Here is a 14,265-nt window from a genome sequence, read left to right as displayed (position 1 = left end):
GTAGACATAGGCTCGGCACCCGTAGCTCAGCGGCTAGGGTGTCAGCCACATACACGGGAGCTGGCGGTTTGAATCCAGCCCGGGCCTGCCAAACAACAATGACAACTACAATAACAAAAAAAAATAGCTGGGCGTTGTATCAGGCCCCTGTAGTTCCAGCTACACGGGAGGCTGAGGCAAGAGAATCACTTAAGCCCAAGAGTTTGAGATTGCTGTGAGCTGTGACACCTCAGCACTCTACTGACAGTGACAAAGTGAGACTCTGTCTCCAAAAAAAAAAAAGCAGAAAAGTAGGCATAAAACCAATTTGGTTCTAACTCTGACTCAGCCATTGACTAGTGATACAACTTTGGACTGACTTCAGAATTCTACTTTTCCTCTTTGTAAAACTGGCACAGTTTAACCAGATGGTCTTTAAGTCACTTTTTGCTATCATACTTTACCAAAGATCCTGGCCACCCAGTGTCAGAGGAAGTCTTGTCCAAAGAGATGAACGGAGAATTCTCAAAATAAGCAACCAGAGTTAAGGTGAAACTGAAGCAGCTTCCACTGAACATAAAGTGGTGGTCAAGAGAAACTGACTCTGATAAATAATGCCAAGAAACATACTTGAAACTTGCCAAAGCTTTGTTTGTACCATGCCTAGGAGAATGATAGGCAGAGAAGAAGTATGTAATAAATTCCTAATGCAGCGAGAAGAGGCCGCCTCAAATGGCTGAATGTTGGGCAAGGAGGATGCAGAAAGAAAACCAGTGGTGGCAAAACAATCCTTTACTGTCCTCAGCAACTTACTTTGTTTATCCCAGTCAGCTAAACCAGAGCCATGAATGTAACTTCACTCAGACACCTTAGAAGGTAGAGCAGCAAACACATGTTCTGACATAAGCATGTTCTTCGGGGGTTTCATTCCCTACTGCAATCAGGTTATCAAAATAGTCTTTCAAACTGTGGAAGGTATTTTTCCCAGAAAAATCCTCAAAACACAACTACCTACATCTCATTATATTTGTTTCCAGTGATATATCAGTGTCCAGCGTGAGTTAGCATCCCCTTACCTACCTCCAGGCTAAAGTGCCCTAAGAGAACTCCTGACAGGCTAGTCCAGCCAGTTACTTCCTGGTCCACTAGCACTGCTCAGAACGTGAACTCTCTTCAAAAGAGCAGGTGCTGGTCTCCACTTCAGGCTGGCTTACGAGAGCCAGCTCTCTCCTTATATATAAATAAAGCATATACATAAAGAAGGCATACATAAAGAATATGCTCCCTAAACAAGCTCCCAAAGATTTCACTGATCATAAAAACTTACTGAGGTAACCCAAAAAGATAATAGAATCATCACGTCACCCAAAACCTGTAAATTCCTATATGCTTGTCAAACGGTAATTATTATTCACATCTTATGAATAAGGAAAATGATACCAGAGATAGAATGAATATCCTAAAGCCATCCAGAAACTGTGTGGTCAGCACCAGGGCAAGAACGATACAAACCATGTTCTATCAACCAGACTATTCTTTAAGACCATCTAAAACTGACTTGGGACTTTTTCAGTGTGACTTCACATAATTCACAAGGAAAACTAGACCCCAAGTCAAACCTGCTGGGAACAGAATGCATTAGATAAAATCACAGAGTTCTCCCCCTTTACAAAGAGCCTTAAAACTTCATCAGGATAAGGGCTTCTTCTAGTCATGGCAGAAGAAGAGATTAGTAAATGCCCTTACCCCTAAACAACTGTAATACTGAGGGGGGAAATGCCAAAAACAACAATTTCAAGGCTCTGGAAATCAACTAATGTCAAACAACAAATTGAGAAATGTTTATCCATTAAAAAACTGCTAAACTTCAGGTAAAAACAAGGAGAGTCTCTGGAATTCTTGCCCAGGCTTCTCCCACCCCCTTTGTCCCCTGCCCTCTCCAACTTATTCCAGTTGGAGGCACTTTCATGGTAGCACAATTATAGTATCACGGGGCCTGAAAACCTGCTGCCAGAGAGGTCTACAGGAGGCTACAGAGGACAAAAATCCCACACTGGTGCTGCTATCAATGAAATTAGCATATTCCATAAGAAAAAATAGGGAATGCCCACAATTCTAGTCTGAGATTGCCATCCTTCCTGGAGCAAATATCAAACTGGTAAAGTAGCCAAAATTGTAATAGAATAACCTGGAGAGCTACAGGGGGCTTAAAGAAACTCTACATTTATCTTTGTGCATATGCAGTGAAGACCTAAAAGCGATCCATGAGAAGAGAAAACCAGACCTGACTTGAAAACGGCCTGCCCTTGAATGTGCCCTGACCACACTCACAGGCAGATCTATGGACAAGGTAGGTGACCACGTCTGACCACTTCTGCCAAGTCACTGACCACTAAGTCAAGCACTCACAGGACTGATTCCTAAAATCCTAGCTAAATTATAAAAACTTAAAACTGAGCAGACATGTCATTATCAGCACATATAAGTGAGACAGGTTCATAAATTAAGTCAAGGAAAGATACTAAAAACAAAACAGAACAAATAAAAAAATGATGACCAAACATAGGGGGGGAAATATCAGAATCCAGAGTTGCTACAATACACGCATGTCTAGTTTTCAATGAGAAATATGAGATATGCAAAGGAACAGGAAAATGCAACTCATACCCAGTCAATATAAACCAACTCTGAGTGTACCCAGATGTTGGATTTGCAAATGCAGACTCCAAATAGCTATTTTAAATATGTTCAAAGAATGTTAAAATCCTGTTAAAAAAAACTTAAAGGACAATATGCTAATACTGAGTAAACAAATAGAAAATGTCAACAGAAAGTTAGAAACTATAAAATCAAATCCAATAAACATAACATAAAATAATTTACTAGCCAGGCTAAAGAGTAGATGTGAGATGGAAGAAAAAATAATCAGTTGAGTTGATAAAAAATAAGCAGAAACCATCCGATCTGAAGAACAGAGAAGAAAGGAAAGACTGTGGAGAAATGAAAAATGCCTCGGGAATCAAGGGGAGACATGAAGCTTACCAACACCAGGAAGGGAAGTCACTAAGGAAGTGAACTAAAGGGTCAGTTATACATATTTTTAAGTAATAGCTAAAACCTTCCCAAATCTGAAGAAAAAATGAATCTATAGGTTCAAAAAGCTCAACTATAAGTAAGAAAAGGACCTTATATCCACAGATAAAGATAGCACCATTGGGGCAGTGCCTGTGGCTCAGTCGGTAGGGCGCCGGCCCCATATACTGAGGGTGGCGGGTTCAAACCCGGCCCCGGCCAAACTTCAACCAAAAAATAGCCGGGCGTTGTGGTGGGCGCCTGTAGTCCCAGCTACTCGGGAGGCTGAGGCAAGGGAATCACTTAAGCCCAGAAGTTGGAGGTTGCTGTGAGCTGTGTGAAGCCACGGCACTCTATCAAGGGCCATAAAGTGAGACTCTGTCTCTACAAAAAAAAAAGATAGCACCATTGAATTATTGAAAGACAAAGAGAAATCTTGGAGGCAGCAAAAAAGAGCAAAATGACCTGTCATGTCAGTTGTAACAATAATACAATCATAGCAGGTGGCTTCCCATCAGACCACACAATGGAAGCCATAGGGTAGTTGAATGACAAATTCAAAGCACTGAGGGAAAACAAAATCTATCAGGCAGGAGTTCTATATACACCAAAACTACCCTTCAAAAAGGAAACCAAAATGAAGACATTTCCAGATAAACACAGACTGAGACTGGAAGTCACTGTCAGTAGAAATAACTTACAAGAAGGACTAACGGGAAGTGATTCAGGCTGAAAATCCTAACATCAGAGTCAAATACACAGGAAAAAAAATAAAAGCACCAGAAATGGCAGATATGTAAGTAAATACAAAAATCTGTAGAAAAATGCAGAAGGTAATAATTGTAATACGGTGTTATGAAGTTCTTAACATATAGGATGTAATATATAAGGTAATAATAGCACAATAGAGGAGAGATAAAATGGAACATTTCTCATTTCCACCCAGAAAATATTGTGGCAAAATTTCCCCTTATTTCATTGGTTTAAGTCAGTATTAACCTAATATGGAATTGATAAGTTAACAGGCATATGATGGTTCCTAGACCAATCACACACCAAAAAAAAAAAAACCCTTAAATATATATATAGTTTAAAAAAACAACAGATAAACTAAAATAGTACATTACAAATACTTTTTAACACAAAAGTAGGCAATAAAAGAGGAGCAGAGGATTTAAAAAAAGAAGAAGAAAAAATGTAAAATGGTGCATGTAAACACAACTGTATCATAATTATATTAGAGGTAAACAAACTAAACACTCCAATCAAAGGCAGAGATTGTCAGACTGCATTGAAAAAATTAAGAACAAAGAATATGCTTTCTACCAAATACATTTCAAGGACCATAAAGAGTTTGTAATTAAAATAATGGAAAAAGATGTAATATACAAACAGTAAGAGAGCTATCATGGCTAGGAAAAATAGACTTTAATAGGGATAAAGAGGGGCATTTTCTGATGATAAACAGAAATATAAATATAACAATTATGAAAGCATGAATATCTAACAATCGAGCCCTCCAAAAACATAAAACAAAAAATGACAGAATTGAAGGGTAAAATAGACAATTTAATTATACTCGGAGATTTCAATCTCCCACCATCAATAACTGGATAATTTAATCATATGAATAATAATGAATAATAGCTTTGTTAATTCATAGAGATAATAATATTCATAGCTTTAAACACATTAGAAAAGAAACAAAAAAGGTCATAAAATCTCTCAATGAACTAGGAATATAATGAAACTTCCTCAACCTAAATCATGACATCTGCTAAAAAGGTCTATAGCTAAACATCATACTTAATGATGAGGGGCTAAAAGATCCCCCATCCTCAGATGAGAAACAAGGCAGAGGTGTCTGCTCTTACCACTTCTATTCAACCTATACTGAAAGTTCTAGCTAGGATTAAAAAAAAAAAATAGGCATCCACATTGGAAAAGAAGAAATAAAACTGTCTTTTGTTCTCAGATGAAGTGATCCTGTATGGAAAATATCCTAAATAATCCTACAAAAGAACTACTTAACTAACACATAAATTCAAATCAAAGGATACAGTTTCAATACATAAAAGTCATATAAATTTCCATATACTAACCACAGTCCAAAAATGAGATTAAGACAATTCTCATCACAATAGCATCAAAAAAGAATAAAATACTTAGCAAAAAACTTAACAAAGTAAGTATTAGGTACTAGGTCTGAATACAGATTTCTTAAAGAGGACCATGAAAGCATGATCAGAATGGACAAAAGGTAATGTACTGGACTTCATTAAAATTTAAAGCTTTTGATTTTTAAAAGACAAACCCCACTAAGAAGAGATATTTGCAAATTATCCATCTTACACACATATAGGACTTTTATCTAAAATAATAAATACTTATAGCTCAATATAAGATAAACATCCCAATTTAAAAGATTTGAGTAAACATTTCACAAAAATAGATATGAGTGGTTAATAAGCACATGAAAGCATGCTTAATATCATCACTTATTAACGAATGCACTACCATGCGATACTACTACACACCCACTGTGTAGGGATAATCAGAAAGATTGATAATTACCAAGTCTTGACAAAGATATAGAGAAGCTAGAATCCTCATACTAGTGGGCACGGCACAGCCACATTTGCAAATCATATGGCAGTTTCTAAGTCATTAAACATAAATGTACCATACAAACCAGCCATTCCACTTGGTATCTGCCCAAGAGAATAAAAGTAAACATCCTCCCCAAGACGTGTACATGCATGTTCATAACAGCATTATTTATAGTAGCCCAAACTGGACCCAGACCCAGTGTTTATTAAGTGGCAAATGGAAAAACAAAACAGTATATCCTCACAATGGAATACTATTCAACAACAAAATGAATGGAAAATAAAGAAGCCAGGCACAAAAGATTACATTAGATGATTCCACTTGTATAAAATTTCCAGGAAAGGCAAATCTATAAGACAAAAGCCAATCCCTGGCTGTCTGGAGTTAATGGTGAGAACAGAGATGGGCCATAAAGGAACATGAAAGACGTTCTGAGGAGATGGAAATGATCTAAAACTGGATTTGGGGGATGGCTGTACAACACCACAATTTGCTGAATATCACTGAACTGTACACTTACAATCCGATCCTCACTGGCCATTAAATTGTCCAAGTAACTGCCAAAGTATGCATTTATTTTTGCTAATCTAACTGCCAAAGTATGTATTTATTTGTGCTATTTTTATGAAAACCAAATAGGGAACATATGTTAGAGAAAGGTCAATCTTCACAATTATTTCCTACCATGTCCGTGATTTACTTCCTTCCTGCCACTGCCCTCCTAACAGCTCTCTCAGGGGAAGTAAGCAAAACCCCAGGGAGTTAGGATTATAAGGCATGACAAACGCTGGCCTAAGTTCTCTCACCAGGAACCTGTGGGGTCCCACAAAGAATCTCTACTCAACCAGGAGAGGGCATCAGCAGTATTTCCCCATATGCATAGTACACACTTACTCCAATTCTCACTTCTTGAATCTATCAAAGCATTCTAGCTTCTACAGATGCTAAGAGTTATCCCATAGACAATATTTTACACCATATTGGTGTTATTTCTTGATTCTTACTAGCTCTTAACAAATATCAACACACAATAATACATAAATCCACACTTACCAAAAGAAAAGTCCGGACTGTTCTTATTTTGTTAAGTTCAAGAAGCAATTTTTGTGCCTTCTCATGGTTACTACAATATTCATCATAGATACGAAACTTGTCTTTCTGTGAATTCAGGTAAGAAGAAATTAGAATCATTTTATTCACCACCTTGAAATTTTAACCTATGTGATCGATATGCAGACACAAGTGGCCTTTTATGTTTCAAGATCTATGCTGGGTGTGTATATGTGTGTAAATTTTATTTATTCGTTTTCTATGACTCACGAAGGATGGCCTAGAAAAGCAGAGAGACATATATAAACTTCACTCCTTAGTGATGAGTGTACTAATAGATAAATGAACCCAAAGGTGGCAAAGGAAAAAGAGAATACCGAGCCTTGCTGTGAAGATTCGATACAGATTGGAGAAAGAAAGTGACATCTGAGCAAAGTTCAGTGAGATGAATATATGACTCCCAGGCAGAGAGAGAGAAGAAAGTCATTTTAGAGAGCGGAAAAAGCATTTGCCAGATCATACTGACAAACTGGAGAATATCTCACAGCGAGTAACTAAGATAATGACAGACCCCAAAGACATCACTCGTGACAGGTCATTTCAGGGAGAAATATTTGTTAGTATAGAAAAGTCAGGAAATAGAAGCTACTTTCAAATAGCATCATATTGTAAAGGACTGACAATTCTATGTAGCTCCAAAACACTAGGACCATCTGGTAGACAAGTGCAAGGGCAGGGTCCAGCTTCCAGATTCAGGATCAGTACAGAAACTTCCTAACATTAGAGGTGTCACTAAAAGTGATCATAGCAATAAAATGAGCAGCCTTCACAGACACATAGAGGGGATTCTTGCCCCCAAATAGTGGGAATTTTACCATCATTATCCCTAAGCTCCCTCTCTCTCGCTTGTGAGATTTTTCTCCAAGTGGCAAAGAGGAAGACATGAAGAAGGATTGATCAAATATTTATACAGAAATGGGCCCTTTGAAATTTCAAAGGCATTCATTTAGAAACACTGGGTGCTATTTCATACAGCCAGCAGAGAATGTATTGAATTACTTATCACAAGAGATAGCAGGCACCGGAAAAAAAAAACTTCAGAAATAGTTTAGCTAAATTCATGGATGACAGATTCATAACGTGTTACTAAGGAAATAGATGTCAGGGTGCAAGATTCCCATGTGCAGGGCTGGCCTCGGATAGCAACTACTCCAGCTGGCAGAAGGGCCTGATTCTTTCAATTCTTTTGTGAAAGGGGGAGCAGGCTTGAGTAAGTGGACACAGACACCCCTGGCATCCAGCTGTGCCCAAGAGAAAACCTCTCCCTTTAATATAATTATTTTTATGAAATATGTTCTGATTATAAAGAGAACACCTACAGAACCGACTCACTCCCTATGGACAGATCTACAAACTATACATAGAAATCTTTGTAAAGACTAAATGGACAATTAAAAATACACAAACTAGTATTTCTATGACAAAATCCTCTTACACGTTTTTAAATAAAACATTAATTGTCCAGCATTTTGATAATCCATAAGTTCTAACTGGCATTCTCAAAATGGGCATCAATGGATTAGTATAAATAGCCACACTCTTTCCTTTTTGTTACTATGAATGCCCTTTAGTTCTGAAAGTAATTTTTGCTATACAGGTGGCTTTGTACTTTGCAAATGAAGTACTTCGCTTAAATAATTTCAGGTTTCGTGTATAGAAAGATGAAAATGATCATCCAGGCACAGGATATGTAATTTGAAACAACTCCGTACTAGATTGTTACTCCTTCTGTGCGGCTCAGTACAACTTTCTGAGAAACCATCCTTGAGGAAAAACCAGTTGCAGGCCCGCTGGGTTTGTTCACCTCTGGGTCTGTTGCAAGTCTATTGACAAGGGAACATTCTGACTAATAAAAGCTTGTCGTGCCATTATAAGAGCAAAGATTTTTCTGCCTCAAAAGAAAAATGCTCTATGTTTGAGAGAAACATAAAAATCCATTCATTATGAACAGCCTGAATATTCATTAGAATTCAAAGCTACAGATGCGAAGAACTAACTTGTCCGGGCAAAGAAAAGGCTGTTTATTCTTCACCGAGTGAAAAGGATGATGTGAGGCACTCTCCCCTTTTCTGGCTCTAAGGGGAAGATTTCTCTGGCCTTAAAAGACCCCAAACTTGCGGTGTCAGACTTTACTTCTAAATGCTAACTGCACACATGCTACGATGTCAAAAGTTAAACCTTAAAAACTAGGGGGAAAGAGCTTTGAAAATAAAAATGTATCTTACAAAGTGAAGAAAGCAGGTTCCCACGTCGTGCTGAGCACTGGGTTCGGGATGTAAGCATTCTTCCACAACTTTTAAGAATTCCTGATGTACTGCAAGGATATCCTCGATGTTTGAGAACAACATCTGTAAATAGATAAATGTCTAAGTAAGTACCGTTCGTGAAGCAAGTTAAAATAATAAGTCTGGGAGAGGGTACTATTCTCTCTCCAAGCTGAAAACCCCACATCCATGCCTTCCTCCCACCTGCTGGCAGAGCCCTGATTCTGCCTGGACTCCTCCCCCACTCCAACAAAAAACAGGATACCAAGCCCGGATCTCAGGCAGAGGCCTGAGTGGCCCGATCCAAGCACAGTAGTCCCACTCTCTCCTCCAGGATGGGCTGTAAGGAAATGAGATTTGCTGGCAGGCTCTGCAGGGAAGGGTGCCTTTGAAGAAGGGCACGCTGGAACAGACAGTCCTTCTCTCCCTCTGAAAGGTGCCATGTGTGGAAACCACAGGTAAGACAGTGACAGGGTCCTTCCACAGCGCGGGAGGAGCCAGCGGATGGGCAAAGCTGGTAACCAGGTGGCAGGGAGTAGCTAGAGGGGACCCAGCAACCCTGGTGGCCTCCTTGGGTCACCAGTGCTAGACTTTCTCTTCTGTCTGGAGTCCCTAACATGTGAGCAACAGTGTCTCCAAAGTCAATCTGAGTAATGGCTTCCTTTTGCTTGCAAACAAAAATCATTAACTGAAATAGTCTCACAGAAGGAAAATCTGAAGGCTGAATATTTCATTTACAAGGAAACAGAGTTGGAAGAACATTAAAATAATCCTTAAAAAATTGTTTATTTTTAATAAAATATAGCAGTAGGTTAGCATCATCAATATCAATGATGATGTATACAACTTAAACAAATGTTCACTAAATGATCATTATTTTCTTTTATAATACTTCAGGTGTTTTTTTTTTTTTTTTTGGAACTCTTCCTAATTTTCTTCCCCTACAGTTTAAAAACAAATGTTTATATATTTGTTTCTGAGATTAAGATACAATGCGAAGGGTACATGTGAAACTCAGTAAATGTAGAATATAAATGTCTTAACACAATAACTAAGAAAATGCCAGGAAGGCTATGTTAACCAGTGTGATGAAAATGTGTCAAACGGTCTATAAAACCAGTGTATGGTGCCCCATGATCGCATTAATGTACACAGCTATGATTTAATAATAATAATAAAAAGAAAAGAAACAAAAACTAAACAACAACAACAAAAATACAGTGTGGACTTTCTACCTTATTGGACCATTCAAATCTTTTGTTCTTTAGTGAGCACAGATACTGGGTGTCACATTTGCCCACATCCTGCTTTCCTGAGCCACCTTGGTTCCTACTCTAGGTTTGCTTTTCTTCCTCTGTCCAAATTTTCTCAAGACTTTAGTAAAAAGTTGCTCTGCGATTTCTTTGCCAACCTCTTAACTCCTGTCTCCTTCCCCAAGCCTTAGTCCCCTTTTTTCAAATCATAATGATACAAGCTACGGGCGCAGGAACTTTTAGGGTAACTGAAGAGAAGCTGAGGGTCCTGAAGTCCCACATCACGTACAGAAGTTTTCCTAAGGGGAGCCCGTGTGGGGGCCGAGGGCCAATTGTACCTCCTCACCTTCACTGTCTCCTCTGTTACATTTTTGTCCACTTTCGATGCTGCACACTGGTTCATTCGGTGTAAGAATGCCTGCACGAAACAAGAAAAGACCCTGTGAAGGTAAGAAGAGGTAACAAAATGACCGCTGTCGAGCAGCACTCAATTGATTCTACAAGAAACCAAAGTTGAAAAACCGAATAGTTGACCATAATTGTTTGCTGTAACACGTGAAATCCTTGTCTGCTACTGGGCCTCTCTGGGAATTATATTTCCTTTATAATTCTGGGACAGGGCCAAAAATCATCAAATATGTATAAATTAAGTTCATCCAGTAGGTTTGCAAAGCATTTAGAGTCAGATGTTTCCTAAACTTCTGAGTATTACAAAACACAAACAGACTAAAAGCAGATGAACAGTGGTATTTCCAATAAAAACAGAAGGGTCAGAAATTCTTAAGTGATTCTCTTAAAACAGATAGAAAGATATAGACAGACAGATAGGTAGATAGCTATAGATAGGCAGACAGATAGATATCCTTGCCAATAACTTATTTCCAGGGAGGACCCTTCAAGAAGGGATAAGAGAACACAGCTTTTAGGAAGCCAGAATTTAAATTTCTGGGTTTGGGTCAATGTTCTCTATAGTCCTATGGTAGACCAATAAGCTGATTACTGTTTCAAAGATTTAGAATTTTCTTGATGGTCCTTAAGCTTTTTTTAAATTTCAGATTAATGTGAGGGTACAAATGTTTAGGTTACATTGTTTTCAATTCTGAGGTTCAAGTTGTAGTTGAGCCTTTCACTCTCACGCTGTGCACATGAGGTAAGAGCCAATCACCCTCCTTCCTCTCTGCTCCCCTGTTTTTCCTCTCCCCTCCCCCTTACTAGCTATACTTGTGTTTTTTCTTACATGTGGGCATGCAGTTGTTTATATATTGTTTTCATACTCATATTGAGTACACTGGATACTTCTTTTTCATTTCTGTGATGTCATTAAGCTTTGACTGATGCCTAAATAAGCCATTATTTCTGCAATTTAAAAAAGGATAAAATGACTTATCTATATTGAGCCTTAAAAAGGAATGTTTAGAAGAAAAAGGAGAAGGGAATTTCCATTCAGTAAATTTGGTTTGCGTCCTCAAGACATCATCTGTGAGCTACCTAGCGACCAGGTAGGATCATTCCTTCCTTTGCCTTAAGAACTTTGCCCACCACTGCCAAGTTGGGATAGAACTACATGGCCCACCAACTCCCCAGGGAGTGCAGAAGTTACAGGAAATCTCTGGAGATAGCATCAAACAAATGAAAAGTAAAGTAAGAGTCATATTTTTGACATGTTGTATTTACAAAGATATAATAGAATAACAAAACCAAGATTGTACATAATGTTCCAAAATTATCACCCTAATGACATTGCTAGTAAGAGTGTAAAACAACACAATTTTAAGGGCAACTTGACAATGTATCTCAAATTTTTAAATGGCATTTCCTTTAACTCTGCAGTTCTACTTCTAAAAATGTATCCTAAGAAAATACTCAAGGCAGGGGTTTCATTGTATTGATAACGAAAGTGGAAAAACTGGGAACAACTTAAGTGCCCATCAATAAGGGAATCATTAAACATATTATGACAGATTCAAATTATGGAGTATTATGGTAAAAGTACAATCATAAATGGAATGTGATAAAAACTGTATACACACATGTACATACAACAGATATCTGCAAAATATTGTCTGGTGAAAAAAATTTATTGAGTAGCATACTTAACATGGATATGGAATAGTACACACACACGCAAACAAATACCTATGTACATGTATAATGCCAGTGTGTGTTCATATTGAGAAAAAATAGGCAGCATATGCCAACATACAATCCGTAATTACCTCTAGGAGATAGGAAAGTGACCTCTGTACACTTTCTTACTTTCAGAATATTTGGTTATGAGCATGTCATAACTTTTGTAAAATGACAAACAAAAGCATTTCAAGGAAATCAAACAAATGAACCACAAGATGTCATTTCTAGGATGAGCTTTGGCACCATTTTTATTCCTGATTCAACTAGTACATGTTTCAGATTCCATGACTACAAAGCCAGATCAGAATTAATATCCCCAAGCTCAGCGCCTGTAGCTCAGCAGTGAGGGCGCTAGCCACATACACTGGAGCTGGTGGGTTGGAATCCAGCGCGGGTCTGCCAAACAACAATGACAACTACAACCAAAAAATAGCCAGGCATTGTGGTGGGTGCCTATAGTCCCAGCTACTTGGGAGGCTGAGGCAAGAGAATTGCTTAAGCCCAAGAGTTTGAGGTTACTGTGAGCTGTGATGCTTCAGCACTCTACCCAGGGTGACAGCTTGAGATTCTGTCTCAAAAAAAAAAAAAAAAAGAATTAACATCCCCAATTTAACATCAGCTAAATTAAATAAAATGAATAACCCAGAAGGAAAAAAAAAATCCTTTTATCATAAGGACACTTGTACTAGACTGTTTATTGCAGCTCAATTTACAATCACCAAAATGTGGAAATAGCCTAAATGCCCACCAACCCAGGAATGGATTAACAAACTGTGGTATAAAAAAATGGAGACTTTACATCCTTCATATTAACCTGGATGGAAGTGGAAGACATTATTCTTAGTAAAGCATCACAAGAATGGAGAAGCATGAATCCTATGTACTCAATTTTGATATGAGGACAATTAATGACAATTAAGGTTATGGGGGGGAGGAAAAGCAGAAAGAGGGACGGAGGGAGGGGGTGGGGCCTTGGTGTGTGTCACACTTCATGGGGGCAGGACATGATTGCAGGAGGGACTTTGCCTAACAAATGCAATCAGTGTAACCTGGCTTATTGTACCCTCAATGAATCCCCAACAATAAAAAATAAATAAATTAAATAAATTAAAAATAATAATAATAATAAAATAAATAAAATGAATAAAAATGTATGAAATGAACAAATTACATGTCTTCTGTGATACAATTTTTTAAACTATTATCTAAAGTTGAGTAGAACTGGTGAAAAAGATTTAGAATTTTCTAATTGTAAGTGCCCATTTTAATTAGTTATTCTGTTTTTTTATTTTAGTTTCGTTTCTCTTAAATATTTTCCACCTATTGGCACAAAAAATGCTCTTTAGCTCTAGTCTTAAAATAACATAGTGGTTGACTTGCCTTGTTTACATTTCATATTGACCACATAGTAAACAGGTAACCGCTCATGCAAGTAAAGCTTAAACTTCACCTCTACAGTTATAAACTAAACTCAGACACAGTCTGAAAATGATGAAGTTAAGAGGTAGTAAAAACAAATCAAAATATGAGTTAGAAGGGAATATACAAACTTACGAAGTAAACCACATCTTTATCTGACTTTTTATCTTCTTATCCTCCGTGACAATATGGAACTTTTCATTTAACTGTATACAAAAGGAAACCTGGAATTTGTTAGCATTCCTGACCAAGCATTCATTTTTCCCAAGGGCCTCATTTTATTACAACAGTGAAAGAAGATTTTAGATGGTTTGCTGGAAGCACAAAATCAGAAAACTGTATGACATTTTTCACAAAATGTTTAAGTCTTCCTTACTGAAGATAAAAATAAATAGGTGTTTTGGAAATCAACCTTTCAGACTTTGATA

The 14,265-nt window shown here is 37.7% G+C and overlaps 1 protein-coding gene across 4 annotated transcripts in view; it reads right to left on the bottom strand.

The window, feature by feature from the left end:
• The window catches only part of PREX2 (phosphatidylinositol-3,4,5-trisphosphate dependent Rac exchange factor 2), a 299,369-nt gene that overhangs the window by 215,796 nt on the left and 69,308 nt on the right, over window positions 1-14,265 (bottom strand). For 3 of the 4 annotated variants that reach the window (XM_053558919.1, XM_053558921.1, XM_053558920.1), the window contains 3 exons: window positions 10,635-10,706; window positions 8,997-9,119; window positions 6,715-6,819 (listed from right to left, as the gene is read on the bottom strand). In XM_053558919.1, coding sequence (XP_053414894.1) covers window positions 6,715-6,819; window positions 8,997-9,119; window positions 10,635-10,706 — 300 coding nt within the window. Of the gene's footprint in view, window positions 1-6,714; window positions 6,820-8,996; window positions 9,120-10,634; window positions 10,707-13,972; window positions 14,019-14,265 lie in introns of those variants that run through there. The other variant, XM_053558922.1, reaches the window with a different exon arrangement.

Source organism: Nycticebus coucang, chromosome 13, assembly GCF_027406575.1.
Source record: "Nycticebus coucang isolate mNycCou1 chromosome 13, mNycCou1.pri, whole genome shotgun sequence".
Classification (NCBI taxonomy): domain Eukaryota; kingdom Metazoa; phylum Chordata; class Mammalia; order Primates; family Lorisidae; genus Nycticebus; species Nycticebus coucang.
Note: the sequence above shows the minus strand (reverse complement) of the source record. Positions and strands in the feature narration are given on the sequence as shown.